The 26,358-nt window shown below is 44.5% G+C and overlaps 1 protein-coding gene across 1 annotated transcript in view; it reads right to left on the bottom strand.

Moving 5' to 3' along the window:
* ANAPC1 (anaphase promoting complex subunit 1) overlaps positions 1-26,358 on the bottom strand; it is a 763,513-nt gene that overhangs the window by 573,833 nt on the left and 163,322 nt on the right. The window contains exons 9-10 of the mRNA XM_086926883.1: positions 7,624-7,830; positions 3,807-3,902 (exon numbers count right to left, since the gene is read on the bottom strand). Coding sequence (XP_086783009.1) covers positions 3,807-3,902; positions 7,624-7,830 — 303 coding nt within the window. The remainder of the gene's footprint in view (positions 1-3,806; positions 3,903-7,623; positions 7,831-26,358) is intronic.

Genomic DNA, 26,358 nt, shown 5'->3' with positions numbered 1-26,358 from the left:
CAGGTGAGATTTGGGTACATTTATCGAAAAACCCAATCTGTGCAACAACTGAGTTGTCTCCCGCAGATGATGGAGCACTATCTCTGGAGATTCTGCTTTGATCAGACAATCGTCCAGATACGGAAATACCGGAATCCCCGACCTTCTGAGATGTGCAGCCACCACAGCCATCAACTTGTTGAAGACTCGAGGTGCAGTAGTAAGACCAAATGGAAGGAGCGCAAACTGGTAGTGTTGGACCCAACCGTGAAACGGAGATACTTCCTGTGTGACTTCGGGATGGGAATATGAAAATACGCATCCTGTAAGTCGATTGACACCATCCAGTCCTCTTCCAGCAGCGCCTGAAGAACCTGTGCAAGGGTGAGCATCTTGAACTTCTCCTGCTTCAGGTAAAGATTCAAGATCCTGAGATCTAGGATTGGACGAAGTCTGCCATCCTTCTTGGGAATCAGAAAATACCGGGAGTAGCATCCCTGACCCCTCTCCTGCTCCGGAACCACCTCTATCGCACCTTTTCTGAACAGTGCCAGGACTTCTTCCTGCAGGAGTAACAGGTGGTCCTCCGAACAATAACCCTGGCAAGGAGGGTAATTGGGGGGAAATTCCCGAAAAAGGAAGAGCATACCCATTCTCCATGAGATTGAGAACCCAAAGATCCGATGTAATCAATTTCTAATCTTGCAGAAAATGGGTAAGCCGGCTCCCCACTGGGCCCACATGATCCTGAATGGCGGATCTAGGGCTGCTTTGCTGTGGTGGCAGGGGGCTGGGAAGGGGAAGAGGAGGAGGCTTGCGACCTCTAGGACGAGCTCTCTGTCTGCCCCTGTATGACTTGTACAGCGTATTCTGCTGCTGCTGCGGCTGCTGCTGCGATTGTTTGTAGGCCCGAAAGGAACATCTGCCAAATCCTCTAAATCGTTTCCCAAATGAGCCCCTGGTCTGAAGGCCCAAAGACTTTGCCATCGCTCTGCTGTCCTTAAACCGCTCTAAAGCAGGGTCAGCCTTTTTACCAAACAATCCTGACCCATCAAAGGGCAAATCCATCTAAGCAGACTGAACATCCACAGAGAATTCTGAAGATTTCAAAAATGCAGCTCTCCTTGCGGCCACTGATGAGCCCATCACTCTCGCCACTGAATCAGCCATGTCCAGCCCACTCTGGATTACCTACCTTGCCGACGCCTGAGTGTCAGAAATAACCTCCTGAAAATCCTTTCTATCGTTTTCAGGAATTTTAGGCACCAACTGTTTGATGGAATCCATCAAAGCATGGATGTATCTACCCATCAGGCAAGTTGCATTTGAAGACTTTAGCGCCATGCTGGCTGATGAAAAGATTTTCTTTGCTGCCTGGTCTTGTTTCCTTGCCTCCTTTCCCCCAGGAACCTAAGGAACCTAAGGAAAACCACCTGTTGACTTCTTTGAACAGGCAGCCTTGCACAACCAAACTCTCCGGCAGGGGGTGCGTTGACAAGAAATCCGGGTCACCAGGAGCCACTCTATACCTCCTCGCAACAGCCCTTGAAACTGCAGGAGCTGTCAGAGGTTTATTCCAAACTTCATAAATGGGTTCAGCCAAAGCGTCATTAAATTGAAGCATTGGTTCAATAACGGAAGAAGTCGAGTGAAGTACCTCAGTTAGAATGTTAGACTTGTATTCAGCGGTGGGCAGAGTAATATTTAACAAGTCTGCAGCCTTCTTAATTACAACGTGATAAGGTGTTACATCCTTGGAAGGCACGTCTGACACAGAGGCCAAATCCCACTCAGGAGACGGTTCAAGACCACTGGCCTCTCTCAGGTCATCAAAAGGATCCTCTGAATCCTGTAACTCCCCTTCCTCCACGTCTGCATCCCAATACCTTTCTTCCTCCAGTAGTCTCTGGGCCTCACGCCTCGACCTCTCCTTCATGAACGAAGTCGACGGATCCAGGACCGACTCTGCCGGAGCCGGAGCCGGCGTCGAGCCCGAAGTCGGGCGAGGCAGCTTAACCCGAGGTCGAACGGGATTCTGCATCGGAGTCGTGAGCACCGGCGTTGATGGAATCGGCGTCGAAGGTCTCGTTGGCGCCGGGAAATGCCACTGCGGTGCTAGAGCCGGCATGAAAGGCATAAAGGGCGCAGGAGCATAAGCCTGGGGGACAGGTTATATGCCAATGGACCCGTGGGACCAACTGGTGCACCAGAGGGGTACATTGCCCTGGAGTAAACTCCAAACATGGCATTCAGGAACTGAGATGGATCTTGACCTGGAGCCGGAAAGGCTGGATAAGGGCCCCCAGGTTGCTCCCGAGGGAGCGGAGTCGTCTCGACGTCGATCTCCTCCTCAGGCTGGTGCACCGGGGTCGACGAACCCTCAGGCAACGGAACCTTGCCATCTCCAAATTTTTCCACCTCACCTTCATCCTCCTGACCAGAAGGATGGGAAGGGTCCGGAGAAGGATTTGCTAGCTGCTTCGGTGACTCCGGCGAATCCGCATGCGAAGCCTCACCCTCGAAGTCGTGGGCTTCCGAAGCCGAAGCCACCGCTTCTTTACGAAGTAGCTTCACCTGCGACTTCGGCCTTGAACTAGAGTCCTTCCCTGAGTGATGGCGAGACTCATGGCTCCTCTTCTTGTGCTTCTTTCTCGAAGACCTCGAAGCATGAGCCGAAGACGACTCAGAGTGCGACCTCGAACGAGACCTCGACCTCGAACGTACGAGTTCATGACTTCGAACTCCTTTTCTCCTTCTTGCTCTTCAATTTTGACACGAGGAGTTTTGCTTCCCTCTCACGAAGAGCCTTCGGAGTCATCTTCTTGCAAGAAGAACAGTCCTCGACATCGTGGTCGGAGCTCAAGCACCAAACACAGCACTCATGTGGATCGGTGATGGACATCATCTTGCCACATTCTCCGCACGCTTTAAAGCCAGTCTTCTTTGAAGACATCTCGACAGAAGACAAAGAAACACTAGAATAATCACAAAGTAACAAAGTTACTGTACAGCTACAGACGATCCCTTAAACACCGTTCGCGTCGACGACGCGGAAAAAAGGGAACTGATGTCATCACGCCGGCGTGGGCCTATTATGAAGTCGGTGGCATCAGCGGAGTCGCGCGCGATGCCGTGCCTCTGTGTCGTCCACATCGGCGCAAAGCTACAAAAAGAATTTCCGAATGTGGCTGACGCAAGGGGATATTCACAAGGTGAGGAATCCACTGGCAGATGTATCTATCAGAAAGCTGCTTTACACAGCTAGCTCTTAGAGAGCTTTTTAAGGTTGTCTAAGACCTCTAAAATCACCATAAGAAATCACCATAAGTGTTGTGTGGAGTAGTGCAGGGTGCCCACTTACATAAGTGTGCACCATATACTAAGCCAACTTCTCACAGCACATTTACCATCATGCCAATGTTTTGAAAACCGCCCAGTAGGACAGCTCAAGCTTTGGAACCGATGACATTCACCTAAAGACATGAACGATGATACAAGATTTTTAACTGAAAAAAGTTACTAAGGTTTCAATGAGCAGGTGATACATTTTGAGCGAGAAATCAATTTCTCAATTCAAAGTTTGAAAAGTTCTCTTTTTACGAATAACAGGTATTGCTTATGCGCAGCTCAATGGTGGATATATTTTGATATCAAAGCAAAAGAAAAAATAATCAAGTTTGGTTAGACTTAAAACGGGTATAATTGGGATACAAAGATATAAAAAGATCAAACAAGCAGTGATCTCTCCCAGTAAACGTTTTTGCAACTGGCAAAACAAAAGAGGACAAATTGCATTTTGTATCCATATGAACACAAAATTTGCTTACCGCAGTTGGAGCTGAGATTCAATCAGAAAGCATAAGTACTTTTGTCCACATAAATCAGTGGTGATAAATACTTTAAGAGCTTGAGAATTTTTTTCCCTATAAATGAAAACAGAAGGAAATAATTTGTGAATATACTAGTTTTTATGTATTGGTCAACATCTTACAATCACACACCATGGGAGTGAAAATAAATGTGGCCCAATAACACATTATTTAGTTCAACTGGACTAACCAATGTGCATTCACACATTTATTACTACAATGCAAAGGTCAAATTCCACTTTATTACCATAGTATAAGGAACTTAATATTTTCTTTAAAAAAACACAGTTTACTGTTTTATAAGTTGAATATTACAATAAATTCACAAAAGGAAACAATTCTCCTATTGGTCAGTTGGCATCTTACTCTACTATTTTTATCACTTGTATCCTGGTTATGCTTAAATATATTTTTGAGGAAACAAAGAAGAAAAATACTAAAACATAGTCAAGTGAATTATTTAACATTATTTACCAAAAATATATAAAATAATAAAGTTATAGGATGACCACACTCTCACAAATCAGGAACAACTAACCCAATACTAAAAAGCAAAAACACCCTGCAAGCATTAAAAAAACTATTTAAATAAGAAAGCTACATTTCTTCTGATAATAATGCTGAGAAAAAGCCACTTTGAGATGAGTGTAGATTTACAGAATTGAGGTGCTGCACAAGAAAAGGTTAGTGGTTTGGTTTTGATTATATAAATACAAGTACTGAGAGCCATGGCCTGAATGCTGTTACGCACCTACTAAATCCTCCATCCAGACACTTATGCACCCACTCATTGTTCAATACACCTTGGCGTGTATATATACATATATATATATATATACATATATATATATATATATATATATATATATATATATATACCTATTTAAACTTTACAGAAACACACATTCATTTGAGATGTCATCAGGGATGTCATTTGAGATGCCATCAGTGATGTCACTGACCATGTCATGGATGATATAATATGTGACGTCATCAGCAGTGCATTGCGGGGGCGCGAGTTATAGTTAGCTCAGCTAACTATAATGGCGGAATTTCTATGGTTTTGTACAAGTGAAATGTACAACTAACTATAACGTCCCTTAAACCTATGCTTTTTTCAGTGTATATACACACACCCCCCCCCCCCCCCCCCCGGGAGAGCTCCGTAACACAGTCGCTATCCTAGAATCAGGTGTTGCCATCTTGAGGCAATGATAAGTTAACTACAGATGAAGACTGTTTGTCTCACAAGTATGACTTATATGCCTTTAAACAAGTGTCACCTCCTTATGTAGTTCATTTTAAGTCATACAGCCCCTTGCTCGCTGTCCTGAATCTTTTTACGCATACAGCGTCACATCGTACTAATCGTGAATCAATCGACCCTCCTCGAACATGTGGGCAGATTACATCGAGCAAAGTCCACATTATGTCATATTTATTATGTTATTTATCGGTAAAATGTTCAACTAAGGGTGCCCCAGTGCAAAGTTTTTTTTTCTTGATCTGTACTGTATTATCCTCTTTTTAACTTTTTGTGTGGTAAGCCTAATGTAGTGTAGGTCACAAGAGCATTTAATGGAGTAGACAACATTTTTAGTGTTTCAGTTTGAGAAGGTATTTTGTCCGACAGCATGACCATTGATTGCCACTTCCTTGGTGTTATTTGTGAGCCATACACACTACAGTTGTTGCATTTAAAGTGCCCTTTCACTCGTGGTCATACCAACATAGAACAAATGTCTTGTTTTTCTCAAACTGTCTAGCTGCTTGTACCTTGTACTTTGAAGGAAAAAAGAGGCAATGACAACTTCAAACTGTGGAGCAATTTCCAATTGTTCATAATAAAACCTTTTGCTTTATTAGCACACCAGTATGTTAGGACATATTTTAATAGTATTTCTTGCTCTTTAATATTAGGTGTAAGCAAAGTTTCTGTAGGAGTGTACCATCTAAGGATATAATCAACTACAAACCCTTGAAACTGAGTTATAATTCCGCATGGGTCAAGGTTTATTAAATTGACAGAACTACTATAAGGTGGATTAAGGTTTGCAAAATTTAAATTTAAAATAGATGGCAACTGTTTAATAATCCGTTGGACATCATTTGTGCAGTAAAATGTTGCTACATGTCTTTTTCCATGTCCTTACGTAGAATTGTACTTATTTATTGTACATAATTTGTAAGGTTGTGACATCTTGAACGATAAAAATAAAAGCAAATTCAGTTGCATTAGCAAATATTTTTCCCATCCAAAAGCGAGGAGTGTCACTACTGTTGAACCCCATCAAAGTGTATTTGATTGATCCCTTTAGAGAATTACCTCGTTGTTCTTCATTTTTGCTCAGTTTCTTCCCCCATCGTTTTGGATTGAATAACAAACTGAATGAGACACTTGTACCTTACGGTCAGAAGTACAGATGCTTATATCACCTCAATGAGTATTTTAGCTTGACACACTCTTCACAATGATTTCACCCCACATATCCCTTTACTTGCAGTCACACATACTGTTTTGCATATCTATGTTGCAGTTTGCCACAAGTGTGAGTTAAACGGGGACAAGGAGCAAAAGAAAACAATGTTATTGCAAACATACAACCTGGGCCAGGACATGGAAGCAGAAAAAACTGTAAACCAACAACTAAATGGCGCAACAGACTGGGAGAGGAGAATTCTGTACCAGGCTCGAGTGTAACCATGAGGCAGCAATACTACAGAGTCTGTAAACAGTGAGGAAAACTAACTGAAGAAGAGTTCCCACGCAGTTAAGACATCTTAAAAATTCAAATCCTGGCTACCGGGAAATCGGTAGAAACCACCAAAGGGGATATTGTGAGGCAGTTTCAGAGCTGTTAATCCCTGTGACACACTCACTTTCCCTCATAACTAAAAGGAGGAAAGCTCGAAGACTGGAGAGATGGCATTGACGAGTGGAGGAACTCCATCAGAAAAACACACACGAGTTTTAAAGGTAGTACCACTATGGGGCCTATCATTTTCCCTACTCTTTATTCTAAGCATAACCCCAGAGTTAAATTTAAATGCTGCAAATTAATAGTAGTATTATAAGTGCCATTAAGAAAAGTAGATAAGGGAAGCATTCACTCAGTGGCCAACCTGTACTAACTGTACTTTGAGGGATAGCCCCTTGGACACCATCACTTTTTTTTAGACTGCCACAATCCCCTCCATCCTTGCTGCTGCCCTCGTTCCTACTTTGTCCTGGTACTCCACCACTTGCCACACATGAGGTTCAAATTTCCAATTTGCATTCTGAGCCCTGGATGGACTTCAGCATGGAGCCACTTACGTCACCCTTATTAAAGGAGGATGGACTCTATGATTCTGAAATGCTGTAAGCATCCAATAACATAAAAGTCAGAAACATGGACCCAATTGGAGGACTACTGAATCAGTGCATGGCTCATAACCTTGGTTAGCTGTGGCACAATCATTTTCATATTTTCAAACAAATATGGTTAGTTAGACGTACAATGTAATTGAAGGACGGCTTTGCTGAAGCGGGGTATGCTGACTTTTGGACAGCGTACGTTTATCAGTTCTGCAGTATGTTAATGTAGTTGAGTACAATACAAATCAATAGTTTGAAGGAACAAAATAAAAAGACAATTAACTCTGCCAGAGACTGCCAATTAATAAAGAGAGGCACAAACGGAGACAGTAATTTTCGTGCCTAACCAAGCAAAGAACATTAACAAGGAGGCTGAAAGTGTAACAAAAATACATCTGCCATCAAAGGAATACATACCTTGTGGCTGGGTTACTCTCGGTCCACAAATGGTCCAGGCAGAGCTCTGGGACGATTGGCTCCGCTTCGGTTGCCTGGAAGTCGCTGCAGGTGCTATTCGGGGAGTGTGAAGCGCTCAGTCTCTTTGGGGAGGGAGAGTGGGAGGAAAAGTTGAACCGCTGAACTCCTGCAAAACTGTGCACCCCCAATGCGGGAGAATGAGAACGGCTGTAATTTTGAAAAGAAGAAAATCTTCAGTGATGTTTTAAGAGTTCTCTCCATGGATTTTATTTTATTTTATCAAAATGAGAATTTAATACAGCTAAGGGCGGCATATTGCCAGTACCACTGTTAGTTACTTTTTTTGTAAGTTCCATGTCTAAAGGTAAAGAACAGCTGAAAATGAGTAAGATTTAAAAAAAAAAAAAGCCGCAATAATAGTATGGAATGTAATAGTTGCTGAAACGTAGTAACAGTTTATAGGCCTAGTCTACTGAAATGTTCCTATTTAGCAGGTCACTGGTGAATAACTGAGCTAATGAACCAGCGAAAATCATTTGATTTATGTATTGGTAGAGTGGATCACACTTGGGCCCTGATTACATGTGCAGCAGAGCACAATCCTTAAGAGGAATTCTGCTCAATCATGAGAGGGCAGGTACTGCACCCAGATTTGACAAGTACAGGAAGAACACAACTGATTTTGCTGGCCAGAAAATCTGGCAGGCAAAATCACGTGGGAATGGGCTGCACTGCAGCTCCGAACAGTTTTCTTGCCCACCCCCGTCACTCAGTCACAGCACAGGGAAAGCAATCTGTAGCTGCAGACTGCAGTATTCCCTGGCCTCCCCCCTCCGCACCAACCCCTCTCACGTTTACTACGTATTCACAGTTGGTGGTAAATGTGACTGATAATCTCCATGGGAAAGGAAATAAAAACAGTTCCTCACTTTTTCCCCATTCTATGTTGATACAGTTATAAAATCGCATGGTACTGGCAGGGCATTACTGCACAGCATAGTTTTTAACGGGTGGCACATTACCACCTCTGCAGTACTGCGCAACTCATAATCAGGACATCAGAATCTTTGTAAGCACAACGGTTTACAATTTCCATTATCATAATAAATTGTAAGAATCACAGTGGTTGGTAATTTATGAATTTAACTTCTCTGGGCCACATGTACAAAAATTACACTTTAGAAATTGCAAATTACGACGCATAATTCGCAAATTGTGTTTTTTTATTTGGAAAACCTCATAATAGATTCTGTAAAAGTGGTCTCAATTTGAGCACCGATTTCTGCCAAATACATTAGTATTTTGCAAACCGTTCTATGTAGTAATAGGTCGGCTCACAAAATACTTAATTGTAGTGGATTGCAATTCAACCTACCTCATAAATATTCCTGAGGTAGGCGAATATTTGCAACCCACTGCAATTGGCCACAATCACACTGATCGTGACCTATTGGTGGTCAACAGACTACCATGTCAATAAATCAATCTTGTATAGATTTTTAAAAAATCCTTAAAGTAAAACAGGATTCATTTAAAAATGAAATGTTACAGACACCCAATATATCACTGCCTATTCCTAAAAAAAAAATATTGTAAACATTCACAAATGGTAAGGTGTCCCTTGGGGATGGTTTACCACCTTCTTTGAGTGGGTAGAGTATTAATGTTTTGCGATCAGGTTTGGGTCGCAAAATATGAATACATATCTTAAGGAATTGGTATATGGAAAGGACTCTCTTAGCACTTTACTAGCAAACAGATTCCAATTTGTTTCACAGACCCATTTAACGATTCTGGAAATATTTTCAAGTGGTTTAATGGGCGTAGCACATTTTAAAAAGGTTTTTATGATTCACAAACTCTCTGCTCTACCGAATCAGGGGGGTTGTGAATGCTAAGTCCCTTTGTACATCAGGCCCTTAAGTCTCTTATGGTCAACCATGCCATGTTTGCCATGACACAAACACTAAGCAGTTTTTTAAGGCCAAATTATAAAAACAAACTGGAAAGAGAATGAAGTCTCACATATAGTTCAATGAAAGTTATTCAAGAATTCAAGTTATGCAAAAAATGTGCTATTATTGAAGCTAAAAAAGGATTTAGACTTAAGTTTGTCCAACAGAATGAATTTATGGCTGAAAATATTTCAAGGTTCAAACAAAACTGAACCAACACGTTTCTTTAAGTTGTCACTAAACTAGCGACCGATGAAAATGTAAATGGAACGAAAATCACAGTGATTTAATACCAATGCTTCTTAGAGGGCACATTCAACATTTTGTGGACCGCAGAAAACGCAAATTAACAATAAATAATTGAAAAATAATTTTATTGAAACTGTCCAATATGAAAGAGGAGATGGCTCAGGGTGATCGCCAGACTACTCTACCCCCTCACGCAAGTACAAGTTATGGGGAAAGAGCACTCTGCGAAGTTGGGGTGGCGGGTAGTTGTATGCGTCTTGCAGGGAGGCAGGAAGGAGGGTGGGGGAAGGGGACCAGTTGAAGTTTATATTTACTTTGTTCACACAAGTACACCGAATGCTGATTAAGTATATACACAGTTAGTGCACGCTAATCGTATCGCATTGCTCTCCATGCACCAGCGTCAACTATACACCCACTGACAGAAGGGGACAACTAGACCGACCTCATGCAAGCACAACCTGAGACTTCTAGTATGTTTAGCCCCCCTTTCTCAATTATATCATGGAACATAAACAGCTTATGTGACATGATAAAGAGGGGGTTGGTACTGCAATACCTTAAACGACAGGCTCCAGCAGTAGCCCTCATCCAAGAGTCGCACTTAACCGGTTCAGCCTGTAAGGCCCTGGATAGGTGGGGATTTCGCATGGCGGCACACTTTGAGTTCACTCCAGGTTCACAAGGTGTGGGGATTCTGATTCGCGTAAACTTCCCACTTGTAATAAACGGGTCCTGAGCGGACGAACAGGAACGATTCTCAGCTATATCATGTCAATGGGAGGGGCTAGCATTCAACTTATATATTCTGCCTGCTCTACACAGCCTAGCCCTCCCGGCCCTTGGTGAGTTCCATCTCAAACTCCCACAGGGGAAATTGGCCATAGGGGATGACTTTAACACACGAGACTCTACGCTGGACAGACAACCCCTAGGGGCCAATGCAGGACCCACCTTCATCTGGCGGAATTCCTCAACGCCTTTGGTCTTGTAGAAGTTTGGCGCTTGCGTTTCCCTCAGGAACGACAATACACTTTCCACTCGGGAGCACACAATAGCCTTTCCAGGATAGATTATATCCTTACTCTATCATCTCGTTTGGCGAGAGTGTCAGAGATCTTACACCACCCCAGAGGTATATCCGATCACTCCTCAGTTATGATAAAATACGCGTCTCACTTCCTGGGGAGGCGTTGCATATATCCCATATATCCGCGTTTTCTGAAGGACCAAGCTATTTGGAAGGGCCTGCTTAACACGAAGAGACAATACTTAATGGAAAATGAACATTCAGTAACCTCCCCAACAACCCTGTGGGAGGCATATAAGACAGTCTTACGCGGCCAGGCGATATCCCTCATAACATCTCACAAACGTGATAAAGTACAACAGGTGCAGACACTTGAGCAGGCAGTGAGCCAAGCCGATGCAGAACACTCTTCAGATCCCAACGGCACCACAACCCATAAGCTGAGCTTAGCAAAGCAGTACTACAGGGACTACATGTGGGAGGCTAAAACCAGAGTCACTACAACACAACACGCTATTTACGAAGTGGGCGATAAGGCTGGTCACTGGGTGGCACAACTGACTTCATACACCGGCGGGCTATTACAGACCCGCAAAAGATAGTAAATGTGTTTGCACTCCACTATGAGATAATAAATACTCACAAAGCCACAACCACACTTGAGGAGAATTTGGCATTTCTTAAAGACATACAGATGCCCAGACTCCCACTACACGAAGTTCAGGCGTTGGAGGCAGACTTGACTCCTGATGAACTAACACTAGCCATAGGTGGGCTCAAAGCAGGAAAAGCTCTAGGTCCCAATGGCAGTCCCATCTTACTCTACAAAAAAGCAGCAAGCAAACTCACGCCACACTTTCTCAAAATGTATGAAGCCTGTCTCGAGGTGGGAACACTTACTAGAGATCAGCGTACATCGACAATCGTAGCAATTCCAAAGCCCGGTAAACCCCCACACGAATGTTCATCGTATCGGCCAATATCACTGCTTAATGCAGAAGCCAAAATACTAGCAAAGGCACTAGCTGCTCAGCTCTAACCATACCTTACAGCCCTAGTACATCCAGACCAATCAGGCTTTATGCCAGACCGGAATACGGCACTTAACCTGAAACTCCTTCATGGTGTAATGGCCCGCATACCCATTATCCAGGAAGAGGCTGTCATACTCTCCTTGGGCGTACATATGGCTTTTGATCTAGTTGTGGGGGCCCTTTCTTTTCGCAGTATTACAACGCTTTGGCCCTAAATTTTGAGCCTGGATCCAACTCCTTTACACACAACCTTTGGCACATGTGGTGGTGAATGGACGAGTCTCTACTGGCTTTCCTCTAAGGCGGTCTGTTGTCTCCCCTTTTGTTTCCTCTGGTATTGGAGCCGTTGGCGGCTTGATCAGGAGGGATCCAATAATACGCGGGCTCAATTGGACAGAGGGATGGTAGGATCGCATTTCCTTATATGCCGACGATATCTTACTATATATGGCATCCCCAGACGATCAATGATTGGGTTATTAGATATTTGTGTGTGTCATATGTTTATGTTTATGGGATTTATAGAGCGTGTGACTACCCTTGGGCATATCAGCGCTATGGTAGGGTCTCAGGCTACACTATCAAATGGGCAAAGTCGGTTCTCTACGTGTTTAGTGGTCGCCTCCTCAGCTGCCACTGGGCTGCATGATGCAGGTCGCAGACGGTGGGGGGGGGGGGGGGGGGGGGGGGGGGGGCGGGGGGGGTTTCAAATATCTCCGAATATATATTACTTCCCAACCTGCTCATTTTTATTGAGAAAAACCTTTTGGAGCCCCTGAAACGACTCCGACACGACGTTAAGTATTGGCACTCCCTGCCACTGACTCTCTTAGGTCGAACCGCCCTGTTCAAAATGATGGCACTCCCTAGGTTTCTGTACGCACTGCAGAACACTCCATTCCCAGTTCCTCACTCCTTCTTCAAAGTGATCGACGCAGAAGTAAGTGGTCTCTTCTGGGATTGGAAACCTGCCCGCATAGCCATGCACAAATTGGTAAGGGGTTGGTACGACGGTGAGATAGCCCTACCAATGATCAAAACATACTATTGGGCCTCGCAGCTCATTGTGGGAAACCAGTGGCTGCATGCCCCGCAAGATGAGCCAGCGCTTTGCATGGATAGACACACTCTTGGCAATGAGGAGGTTCTGGGAGCACTATACAACAAATCCCGGAAAAACACGCAAATGGGACCAGCTGCACATAAAGTTCACATTTGGCTCACTGCGCTCCGTGCACTTGGCTGGAACGAGGTCTTAACACAACACATACTAATTTGGGACATCCTGCGACTAGGTAGACTCCGTAACAGTAAGGGCTTCACCCGATGCGACCTCATAGGTATATCAAAGCTAGGGGACCTGTGGAAAAAAAGGTGGGGTCATTTCATTTTCCCAACTTCAGGAGACATACGAAATGGCAGGGACGGAATAATACAGCTAACTACAGGTTAAACACGCGCTCATAAAAGCTATTCCACCAGGCACCGACCTCCTCGATTCCTCTCCACTAGAGGACAGACTGCTGACAGACTACATGACCAAAAGAGCCATTTCCCTGACGTATTGTAAAATCATAAATAACCAGCGAGATCCCACAACCACCCTTCTGGAGGAATGTCAGGCTGAGCTTGGGGAGCTGGACGAAACGAACTGACAGGAAGAGCTTGCGTCCCCGGCAAAGTAGCTATACCCTCCAAATTACAACTAGTGCAATTCAAAATACTGCACCGAACATATTAACAAGAACGACACTACACACAATTGGAAGAGCTGACAACCCATTGTGTTTGAGGGGCTGCGGGACATCGGGTATTTTTTATCATACCCTGTGGGATTGTCCCAGAATTTTACTCTACTGGGAGGCTATCATGGAAGCAATCACGCAGGTTTGTGGACCCACTGTCCCCCCGGAGCCCAAGAGATGTCTTCTCAATATTTGGGAGCCGACAGATCTTTATCATGCGGCTCTGGACTGGACGACTTTAGGTATGATGCTGGCTAAACGAAATATAGCTCAACACTGGGGAGTGCCGGCCATTTCCACACACCGAGAGTGGTGTAACGACATGGATAGTGCAATGGTGGCAGAGACGGTGCCCCAAGAAATGGACACAGGTGTGGGGTAGTGGAATGCTTTCAGAGGGAATATATGTACCCCGCCGCTTGATGAGTCGGATCCGGACCTGAGCGTTTAGGGGACAAAATCAGAGTTACTTTGTGTAAGCTGTCATCACTGTGAGAAACTGATGGGGGCATGGGAGAGAAATTAACATTGCAAATGTATAAAGATGTTATTTAAGTGTTGGCACAGCTGTGTACTCTATGTGTACCTACAATTTCAGATTTCTGCAATCAGTACCGATTAATGTAAAAGAATAAAAATATTTATTTTTTTAAACGAACTGCTTAATATGATGGCATTTGTATTCTTGAAAACAATTCTGCATTTGTACAATTGTGATTTATAAAGTACTACTAATGCTCAAAGAAAGAGGTAACAAAGAGCAAGGAGGAATTTATTTATTAGTAAAAAGCCAAGTTGTAAACTTTTTTCAAGAATTATGAACGATGAACTCCACCAAAAGAGTTAAAGGAAGTGTGTTCCAAAGTTTAGCTCTCATGACTGCTGCAGGGCAGACTCCCCTCCAGACAGTACAAATTTTGAGGTAAAAATGTGAAGAACCTTGAAGATTTAAGTATTCTAAATGGCGAATAAAACTTGAACAGTTTCTGAGACCTGTTTGAACAAGAGTTGTGTGCGGCTCCATGGATAAGAGTCTTGAATAGGATTCTTTTTCTACAGGGGGTCTGTGGAACTCCTTTCAGTCGGATGAAATCCAACAATGTCTGTCTGGGGAGATGAAGTAATAATATGCATGCTAAATTCTGTACCAGCTGAAGTTTAAATAGGTCTTTTTTAACTCCCAGGTATAGTGAATTTAACTAATACAGTCTGGAGGTTTTTGGGTATGGATCACGTCTTTCTATCCTTAATGTGAAGGAAGTCCAGCAGTTTGTGAAGAGTTTAAAGTAGTCTAAACAGGCGATTGTGACAGTATGAATATGGTGTTTAAAGGAAAGTTGACTGTTGAATTCTACCCAAAACGTCCAACTATTTCTGCAGTTGAAGGAAATGGGCCAAGTTCGTACGGCCACCACAGGTCTTTCCAAGACTGTTTGTTGTTGCCAAAATAAGTAATTCAGTCGTATCCGTGTTAAGTTTACTTCATCCCTGATCCTACTGATGAGGTATTGCTTAAATCTTTGTTGCCAAAAATCATTGTCATTTGCCAAAGAGACAATCAACCATGTCAACTGTGTGCCTTTCTGCATAACACACACTTCGAAACCAAAGCCCCGGATCAGGATTCCCATATGGGTCATATAGATGTTAAGGGAGTGGAACTCAGAGATGACCTCTAAGGCACTCCACAATCGAAAGAGAAAGAGGCCTAGGGAAAAAAGGAAGATGTTCTGACTGAAATGTATTTGTAAGAAAATCAGAACTCCAAGCACGAGCTGGTCCTTTGACACCAATATCCCAACAGACTCTGAATGAGGATTGGATGTGATATAGTTTCCAAAGATACCAAAAGAAGAATGGATTCCATGCTGCAAGCAGAATGAAAAAAAAAATTCTGAGACATACAATATATTGTTAGTTTCAAGGAACAAGGATAAGACAATGGAGGATTGTTATGCATTGCTAGCAACTTTGCACGAATTGGAAACAAAAATACTGTTTTATAAATCATGGCAATATCGGGTCGGCATTACTTTTGTTGAGAATAGAAGTGATTTGTGCTCAGTTGCAGGTGTCGGGTAAGGAAGCTGTAAGAATGGAAGAGTTAAGTATATTAAAGGGAACAGGAGCAATCATGACAAAGGGAGACAGGGTTTCTTCATGAACCAGATTTACATTTATGAATAATATTAATTTCTGAAGATGGAAATAATGCGAATTATCCAAGACTGGGAGAATCATTGGGTTGCAGGCTAATACGACATGGATTAAGGGAGGTTGTTGACGAATATTGAATGTAAAGGATTTTCCTTTTGAAATGGGAAGCACGTGAATTGCACACAGCTTCCGAAAGGAAACTCTTCTAGTTCAAGGAAGTGGGACGAGTCATACATTTCACAATTGAGAATACTTCCTAAGAGAAATGTCTAGCTAATTCAATCTTACTGGTGCAGAACGTGGATTTAATCAATCTGATTCCCTAATGGTATTCTATAATGGCTACACAATGTACATTTATTTCTGCCTCACAGAGGTTGTTGCACCATTTTATTTTCAGTTGGCGACATTTTCTTTTTTAGAGACATAAGGCTTAAATTAAACCCAGGACTTGACTTGTTCTTTGATATGGATTTTCTCTTGTCAGGGGAGCTACGATGCTAAGGGCCAAAGTGAGGTAGAATTCAGAGTTAAGGGGCAGATGTATCAAGATACCATTTTGCACTTCTCAAATAGCGATTGTTAAGGAATCGCTATTTGAGAAGTGCAAAATGGTATGTATGTAGAATTTCGCTATTTATTAGCGATTCCTTAGAATTCCTTAATTGCGATTAGCAAATTGCTAATCGCAATTAAGGAATAATTTCCCATTCATTTCTATGGGCCAGGAGGCCCATAGGAATGAATGTAAAATTATACTCAATTTGCGATTAGCAATTAGCTAATCGCAAATTGAGAATAATTTCAAGGGTGCAAGGGTGTCTAAAGGACACCCTGCTGCACCCCTGAATTTGATATGTGTACGCATATGGCGCACATACATGCCCTAAGGGCATGTATGAGCGTCATATGGCACCTTTAGAATTTAAAAAAAGTGCTTTTTGAAAAGAATTCGCAAGTTACCACCAACTACAAGTTGATGGTAATTTGCGAATTCTTAGTCAAAAATCGCAACACTGAAATGCTTAATACATTTCAAATGAGTTATCGCAATTTGCGATTCCTTAACAGCCTCGCAATATTAAGGAATCGCTAAATTTGCGATTCCTTAATATTGCGAGGCTTTTTGCTTGATACATTCCAAAACCCGTTTTTTTTGTCGCAAACGCTGCTATTTTCCGAATCGCAGCATTTGCGACAAAAAAACCGGATGATACATCTGCCCCTAAAAGAGGTCTCATATTATCCGATGCTAAGGTCTATGAATCGAGGTGGCTGCCACACAATTTCTATTTATGGTCAGGACTCAAAAGGAGAGAGGGACTGCTAGATGGTCATTACAAATTAGAGGTACTGGGGTAGTACATTTGACATTGCCAGCGTTGGTGAAATAAGGTCAATGGCATGGCCTGTAACATGTGTGCTGCATGAGACTATTTGAGATCGATTTAGTGAGAATATATCCTATAAGAATTGATTTACCAGTCCATCAAAGTCATGGTCACTGTGATGGTTCACGTCTCCTAGGATCCTAGAGTTGGAGTTTATAATCATGTATGGTGCAAGCATCTCCACTACATCTAGGAAATGACGCAGCACAGTCCGGTATTCTATATATCAGTGGGCAGAATCAAGTATAATTTGGAGTCCGCTTTAATGAGAAATTAAAGCCTCTGCATTTATAATATTAGAAATAGTGGTAATCGAGAAATGAAAGGCTTGATTAAAAATAATGGCAAGACTGTCTCAATTTCTTTTCTCCTGGTTTAGATATTATATAGAAAAAACAGGTAGGCATAGCTTCTGCAATCCCAGATGCAGAGACTTCCATTAACCAAGTCTCCGTAAGAATCACATCATCTGGATTTCAGTCAAAGACGAAGTCATGGATCTTATTTTATGTTTAGGGATGGACTGGTGTTGATTAGGTAAATTCTTTAAAGCTTTTTAAGCAGCTTTTTAGCAGCTGCTGAGCTAATAACCTAAGGAATACACTTATTAAGAAAGGGCGGGTGTGTGGGGAGCGTGGCCAACAAGTCGAAGATGTTGGACATACGAGCCTGCTGCTCCGTGCTGGCACATCACTTATCTTGCGACATATGCAGCCCGGAGCAACCACAAACTACATAAAAATGTGGCGACAATACAGACGGGCTCATCAGAGTCCCACATCCCGGAAAAAGGGAGCGCCCAGCTGTAGGAAAAAAACAGTAAACAGCCATTGATCTGGAGCGGCCGACACAGTTTGTCAAAATGGCGGATGGACCCGAAGAGCGCTCAGCGCAATAGCCCGGCCACTCACAAGATGACCTTAGAGGAGAAACACCCCTGGAAGCACTGTGGTGGGTGATGCCGGTCCAGAAACCTGGGAGGAGCACATAAATGCAGTCGAGCCACCTGACCAGAGGTACATGGCAAGGCACCATATATAACTACCTGCAGGCCCGGTAAGTGAACTCGGGGCCAAAGCCAGGGCCTGGCGACTGGAGCGGAGAATCTGTAAACTCAGGGTGGCCACCCAAAATAACTGCTGGGCCCCTCCTGGTGTTGTTTAGAGTGCCCAGATCGGTAGTATGTGAGGCTGCAAACACTGGGGCACATGGAAGCATACAGCGGCCCCTCCCATCTGATGGGCTGTGTTTTGCCAGTTCCTGCGCCCACCCAAACGTCAGACGCTCACCGAGGCTGCCCCCTGCCAAGACACTCTACATACCTTCTTGAGGTGCGGGGCCCTAGCTGCCGGCAGAGGTGCACATGCAGGCCGGCATGCAGCAATGAGGGAGGTCAGAAGGTGACGGGCAACCTCATTGAGGGTCTCTGGCCTATGTCAAGACCCTACATGAGGGGAGACGGCAGGCCCAAGTTTTAGGGCTGTGAGCTACTTAAACATTCCAGTCCCCCATCCCCCCCCCCCCCGAGAGCGACGGATATAGGGGATCCAGATGAGGAGGCACACTAGGGACCAGCTGCTATCCAGGAAACCCCCAGTTGAGACAGGGGAAATGGAAGGAAGCCCATTGTAACTTCCCCCCTTGAGGCCTTTGTGAGGAGACACTGTGCCCACTAGAACTTAAACATCCTCTTTGTGGGGGACTGTGCAGGGAAAGCCCCTCACCAGGTACAATTGACCCAGGGGGTTGTACACCTCTCTAAACACCCCCTGCCTCACCCCAATTGCCTCCCCTGTGTGCCTCTTCTCCTCTGCCAAGATCTTACGGCCCACACCACCAACTGGGGCCGGAAATTGAGGCAGCAGACAATCACTGCTTGGACACACTGTGGACCCCGCCCTCTTTTGTGCACAAGCATTGTTGGGCCACTGCATGGACTAGCTCATCCTTAGCCGCCCTGTGAAACGGGCCACGAGCAGTGGCACACATACTTGCAGTTGTGAAACTTTCAGGGACATACCAGGCATGATCACGTTGCCTAAGCCGGCTGCGGACAAGGTACAAGTACAGACCTTGCCCCCTCTATGGTTGAAGTGGGTCCACCACAGACTCAGGGGATCCTGTCCATTGACAGGGCTGAAGACGCCATCCCCATCTGAAGCCACCTACCCCTCTTCCAGACCAAAGAGACATCTCTGTGACCAGTCCAACGCAGAACGGTTACTCCACACACCCCACCTAGGAAATTGTACACAGGCATCCACACCGGATACTCTTGTGACCGACAACCCAAATATCTGAGGGAGGACTTACATGGCTGAGACAGATGAGGAAACCAAGGACCAAACATGCAGGGACCACACCAGATCTGAGAGATTCCCCCCGCCCCCACCTAGATGAAATCCTCTCTGCCAAGGCAGATACCAAGTCTACCCTTCAGCAGGATATTAGCACAGTTTCAGTATTCCTGGGCCTGCTACAGGCAGACCACCACAAATTCGCAGAAGAAGTTGAAACCACAATGAGAGAAATTGGGGCCGAACACCAGGCACTGACTTGCCAGATGACAGAACTCACTGATAGAGTGCGGTCGTTGAACGGCGAGCAGAAGACCAGGAAGGACGTAATGGACGAAACAATATCAGAGTGGTGGGGCTCCCTGAAGGTACAGGGAGCAACAATATGGCAAACACTGGCCACAGACAGAGGTTGCACCGGAGGTCCTGGTGCCTTTCCTCGCTCTTGAACATGCTCACAGGGTACCGTTGAGGCCCTTGATACCGGGGTGCCTTTCCCACTTGGTGGTGGCTAGACTGCTCCACTACACAGATGTTATCCTGCAGAGGGTACGAATGGGGGGGGGGGCCTTCATGTTGGCCAATAGCAAGGTGTCAGTCTTCCCAGACTTCACCGCCACCATACGGACCAAACAAGCCTCCTTTCTGGAGGTCAAGAAGGCCCTCCGTGATGAGGGGATACAATATTCCTTTAAGTTCCCAGCCCAGCTCTGGATAATGTTGTGTTGGATGGGGCCAAACTTCTGCAAAGACCCAGGAGTGGCTTAGGATTGGCTGCAAGCCTACAGAACTGGATCAACACTCCTGACACCAATAACTAAAACGTAGAGCTTCTCCGGGCAGATGGAAGAAACGCACTCATGGAGCCTCATGCAGCAGGCCCCTGAAAAGGCCATCACTTTCACAAACCGAGCAGGAATGGCGCCGCTGGCCTCCAGGCAGTGGCAGAACTTGTGATGACTCAGAGGTCGTACTCGGAGACTGATACAACTTCCAAACACAAATCTGTGCTATCAAAATAGGAATCTTCCAAAGTTGATGGTACTTGATTTTATAACTGTTTCCTCTGGCTCTATGGTTGTTGAGAAGAGCCTCAAGCTGTGAACCCGTAAGCACTGTAAGTTACGGATTTGGCGGGGTTTCTGCCATGGGACCATTAAAGATGTAAAGTAATGCTGGTTTGTGTGGGATTCGGGACTGTGGTAGCGTTAATGTTGACTTTGGGGTTGGTCTAAGTGCCCGGAGAGTGACACATTGCCATTGTTTATACACTGCAGCCCACTCCCTTCCAGATAGACCCTTGCCAGGATTCTGGTGGAGACACTCTGTGGATTATGTTCATATGTTTTAAATTTGGGCGGCCAGCCGTTGCTGGCCCACTCTTGGGGAGTTACTAGTTGGGGATTGGTATTATTTTTCACACTCAACATGTTGAGATGGGGGAGTGCAGGGGGGTGGCCCAGAGTGGTCTGAGTGGACCATATACCATGCAGGTTTAAATGTAAGGACGCCACTTACTGACCCTCTTGTCCTGGAATAGCCGGAGAATGGGTTAAGCCTCCGAAAGCCACAACATGCATAGATATTAATTAAGTGAGGAGTGCAGATAGCCATGTTACAAGAGACACACCTTACCAGAGAAGAGATTGACTGCCTGATTATAGATGGCAAGGCCAATTCTATGGCATACATTAAGGTGCACGGACGGAGCGCGCATCAGGGTCGCACCCCAAAACATTGTCGGTGAGCATCACAAACTTTATGAGGTAGACTTTCGGAGTGCATTATATCATTTATTATGTATAGAGGTAATCTATAAGCCACTTCATCTTAGCATGAGGAGCTCTGATGTGCATCAGAGCAGGGACACCATTTGAGCTCAACCACTCCTCCATTGATAAAGAAGGCCGGTATGTCCTGATCAGGGGTAGAGTATTGGGCAGGGATATAACCCTGGGAAGTATTTATGCCCCAAATCATGATCAGGCGGTCTTCCTTCATTATCAGCCACCCTGGCATCTTTAATGACTGACAACCTCCTATTTGGTGGGGATTTTAATTGTGTGGCAGATGTTATCCTAGACTTCCTCGCAGATGTTCTCCTTGACCCCCCAACCCCTGCTGGGCACAGCCTCCCTCAAAACTGCAGAAAGCCTTAGGCATCGGTAGGGGCATTGGCACCTGGAAAATGCTTGGAGGGTACAACACGGGGAGATACAGGATTATTCTTATTAGTCACACATTTACAAATTACACACCCGAACAGATACATTTGTTAGTTCCCTCAGGCTCTGTCAATTTGTGGTGTATAATGAATAATTAGGGTGTACCCTTTCGGACCACGCGGTCCTCGGCTGTTAGGCCTCCAACCTGTTGGAAAATTCCCCAAATCCCCAGGTGGAGGCTTAACCAATCGTCTCTAGAAGACACTTTCTACCGGGATTTTTTGGGGGTTGCACTCTATGGATACTTTGAGCAAAATCAGGGTTCTGCGTCCTCCGGCTTGGTCGAGTGGGAGGTGTTCAAGGTATTGGTGGACCGGGTTCACTGCCTGGGGCTCTCAGTCGAGGTCCAGAAGAAGCTCACTGGGGAACTTAGGGTACTAGATATCAAACTGCATGAACTGGATAACACTCTGGGTATTGGAGCATCTGCAGTGGACAGGTGCGAGAGGCTCGGGACTATATAATGGCCTCCCTAGAAATACTATGCTGTCACAACTACAAGAACTATGTAGCCAGGGCACATAAGGAGGAGGGAAAGCGAAGGCAGATATTGGCCTGGCTTATCTGGCCTAAATCCTGAGAAGCCCTCATAAAACACATTAAGATGAGCAATGACAAGTGTCTCTATTCTCCTCAGGCCATAAATGCCTAATTCTGAAGATATTATGAAACGGTTTATGAATGCCCAGACTCGCTCATACCATGGATCCAGACTGCCTTTTTGGCAGACCTGCCACTAAGAAAGCTTCCCTGGGACGGCTTGGGAGGACCAGAAACAGTGCAGGAAATCCAAGCCGCTATTAAAATGGCCATGGGTAGGACTCTGGGCCCAGATGGCCTCCCTGTGGAGTTTTACTCCACATTCGCTGGGAAACTGGCACTGAGACTGGAGTTGCTCGAAGCCAACACTTAAAGACTTGGGACACTGCCTGCTAAAACCTGCGATGCCAAAACCCAAGGGGCTCGAACGTCAGACTTGCGTCCACTCTCGATGCTTGATATGGATTACAAAATCCTTAGTACGGTATTGGCCCTTCGATTGCTCCCTCATATGCCCACTATAATTCATAACGACTGTTATAATCTACTGCTGCATTTCCCTTCTCTATGGTTCTCTTCTCTACTGCTCAGCCAGTGTGAGTGTTGGGGTGCCTGTGGATGTCTAGAATGTTGGTTGTATGATGATGTCATGGAGTGTTGGGTGCTTGGTGAGCTGTGGAGTGTCAGTTGGTATGTACAGGCTGAGCAGGACAGAGGCTGCTCCTGGTGGGGCAACATATGGACTTACCATCTTCCTATGGATATTGATGTTGTTATCTTTTCAATAAATCTTATGAATATATCTACTTATCATCTGGTCTCTGAGGACTATCTTATTTACAACACTGGCGACGAGGTAAAAAGAACTACGTGTTGGTGAAGGACTACCCTGGTTTACCTGGACTAACCAAAGGAATATAAACTTTTGAATTGGAACCCAAGGAAAATACATAAGGTAAAGGAAAAGAATAAGGAAACGTGAAACAAACGCTCTGGTAAGCCCCACCAGTGTTCTTAGTCAACAGGACAGCCTGCAGTCCAGAGTGTTTAAAGTTTGTTGGTTTTCCTAGGAATTAAGGATTTGGACTTACCAGCCTTGCATTTGGATTTACCAGCCTTGCATTTGGATTTACCAGCCCTGCATTTTTCTATTAATATGACTTACACATGCTGTATGTGCCAGTGTACTGTGGAGATTACTTTGGATTTCCTTGTCCTACTGCCGCTTTAAATCTTTATTTTGGTGCGCTTTCCTGCTGCCCATTGGATTTGACCGGGGACCAAAGGCGGCGTTCGTGTGTGAAGCGGACTGTGGGGATTTGACCTGACAGGCGGCAGCTGGTGAGTTTTCTCTTCGCGCTACAAATGAGTGAAGCGGACGGGCTGCGACTGTGGAAGCAAGGTCAGGGGCTGAGTGTCTTCTCGTTACGTGTTTTGGGACATTTTAAATAGGCTAATGAATTTTACCATGTTAGTCAACTCACCGTATGCTGCGGTTGTGACGGTTGGTCAGCAGAGCTCTTTCCAGTTCCCCTGTTGGCGTCCATCTGATGACGTTGTGGGAATTCTTCTGCGTGTTGGTGATTCTTGTGACGTATAATTACGAGGGTGTTCCGAAGTGTCATCACGCTAAAGGTGAAAACGTGGCCCATCTCCCTTGGAAAACGACGCTGAACGACGCTGTGGCGGCCATCTTTACACCTTGGGAAGGATCTTTTTGTTTTACTGTGGATCGCGACGTTTGGGATTACTATTCTATGGACGTCATCGAGTCATTGGGAATTTCAACTTTATCCAGGATGTCTTTCAGTCCCTTGTTAATTGACAGTGGATTTATCGTGTTCCTGTTGATACCATTACTCGACAATGGACTTTATGGGCTTCTACCTTGTGGGCTAATAGGAGCCACTTTTATGAACTTTATATTGGGAGATCTCGAGCTCATTCAAGGATGGTCATTGGAAGTCACTCAAACTATGGATGTTTATTGGAATGTTGCTGTCAAGACTTGGACTGTGGTACTGGTGGCGCAATTGCGTGGAAACACTGGATTTAACCTGTACCACATGGACTTTGGGTGAGAGGTTACAAGAATTTCGGGTGAGAAATCGCTCATCGATCATAGACAACGGTGACTACGTTTTTTTTGTTTTAATTTGTTGTGTTACTGTTGTTTTCACCTATTTACAACGGAGTGTTTGCAGTATTGTATGGCGACATGTTACCTTTGTTACAAGTTTTTTCTGTTTGTTTTTTGTGAAATTATATGGAATGAGAGGAGGTTGTGTATATTGTCTTTGTTGTTCCTGTCTTCATATTAAGGTTGGTGTGGTTTTCCATTACGTGTTAGTTTGCCTGATTCCTTTGGTTTATCAACTACCTATTTGTGGTTATAGATTCACTTTTTATGTGTTACGATTCACATTTAGTGTTTTACCTGGTTGACATTAGTTTGTTGATTTTTTTTTATCTTGGTCTGCGCAGAGCTAACACCTTCACTTGAGGTTTCTTTGACATACACCCACTGTTTGCTTCGTGGGTGAATGGTTTTTCCTGTACTTTCTTTAAGTGCTAATGGTTTTCCTGGTCAAGTATTGTGGTTTGGTCTGCGTAGAGTAAATGTCTTCACATGAAGTTTCTCTGCTTGTGCACTCACTGTTTGGTTGGTGCGTGAATGGTTTTTCCTGCACTTTCTTTAAGTGCTATCCTGGATAAGATTGTGTTGCAGATGACACTTTCTTGTGAGTTTTCTCTGCTTCTTATTGATTGAATGTTTGTGTTGAAGCAATTTTAGGTTTTACCTGGTTATGAGTCTTTTTGTGTTTTTTTGGTTTTACCTTTGTTATGTTGGATTGATTATTATGCTGTCTAAGTCTAATGCTTTCCGGGAACCCTTTTATTGTGATTCAAGGTGTGTGTTTTCATTGGCATTTTGGATTGTCATGCATTTTCATTTATGTTATATGTACTTGATTCATTTGCTCAGTGTATTTTCATGCATCTTTTATTATTCTTCATTGTGTTTGGTTTCCTTAGGGAGGGGGATGTGTTATAATCTACTGCTGCATTTCCCTTCTCTATGGTTCTCTTCTCTACTGCTCAGCCAGTGTGAGTGTTGGTGTGCCTGTGGATGTCTAGAATGTTGGTTGTATGATGATGTCATGGAGTGTTAGGTGCCTGGTGAGCTGTGGAGTGCCAGTTGGTATGTACAGGCTGAGCAGGACAGAGGCTGCTCCTGGTGGGGCAACATATGGACTTACCACCTTCCTATGGATATTGATGTTATCTTTTCAATAAATCTTATGAATATATCTACTTATCATCTGGTCTCTGAGGACTATCTTATTTACAACAACGACCAGAACGGTTTCACACCGACCTGCAATACCTCCCTAAATCTCAAGAAACTGTATCACGTCCTTTACCACCCAGGAGTGCAGCCCTGTTCCAGGGCCATGTTGATGTCAGTAGACCTCGAGAAGGCCTTTGACTTTATACGCTGGGATTTTTTTGTTTGAGGTTATGCGTCAGATGGGTTTGGGAGAACCTTGGGTTAACTGGGTCAAATTACTTTATACTACCCCAACCATATGAGTCACAATGGGTACCAACTTCTCCCCCCCCCCTCCCCAAACTCAATGTGCGCAGGAGCACCAGGCAGGGGTGCCTCCATGCGCCCTTCTTGTTCGAGTTGGCCATTGAACCCTTGGCTGGATTTTCCACCTGAAGGGAATAGGCACGGGTGTAATGGTCGAGGGCCGAGAACACATTATTTCGACCTCCTACTTTATCTACTGGATGGCTCTACGGGCTCAGCGGTAGCACTGCATCTTCTAGGCAGATTTGAAAGTGTTCTTCATAAAAAACAAAGACATAGGTGTTCCCCATGTCACCGGATGCTCAGCGGCCTCTGGATCTCACATTGGACCTGGCGTGGGCTCCATCCTCCTTTCAATATTTGGATATACAAATATTTTATTCTCTGGAGGACTTACGGGAGGGCGATTTGGGAAAAACCCTTCACCCGCTGCGGTCATCTGACGCCTTCTCGCACTCCCTCAAATGACCAATTATGGCCAGGAATTCCCCTTTTAAAATGGTCATGCTCCTGA

Source organism: Lissotriton vulgaris, chromosome 6, assembly GCF_964263255.1.
Source record: "Lissotriton vulgaris chromosome 6, aLisVul1.2, whole genome shotgun sequence".
In the NCBI taxonomy this organism is placed as follows: Eukaryota; Metazoa; Chordata; class Amphibia; order Caudata; family Salamandridae; genus Lissotriton; species Lissotriton vulgaris.
The sequence above is the reverse complement of the archived record's forward strand: the minus strand, read 5'-3'. Positions and strand labels throughout refer to the sequence as shown.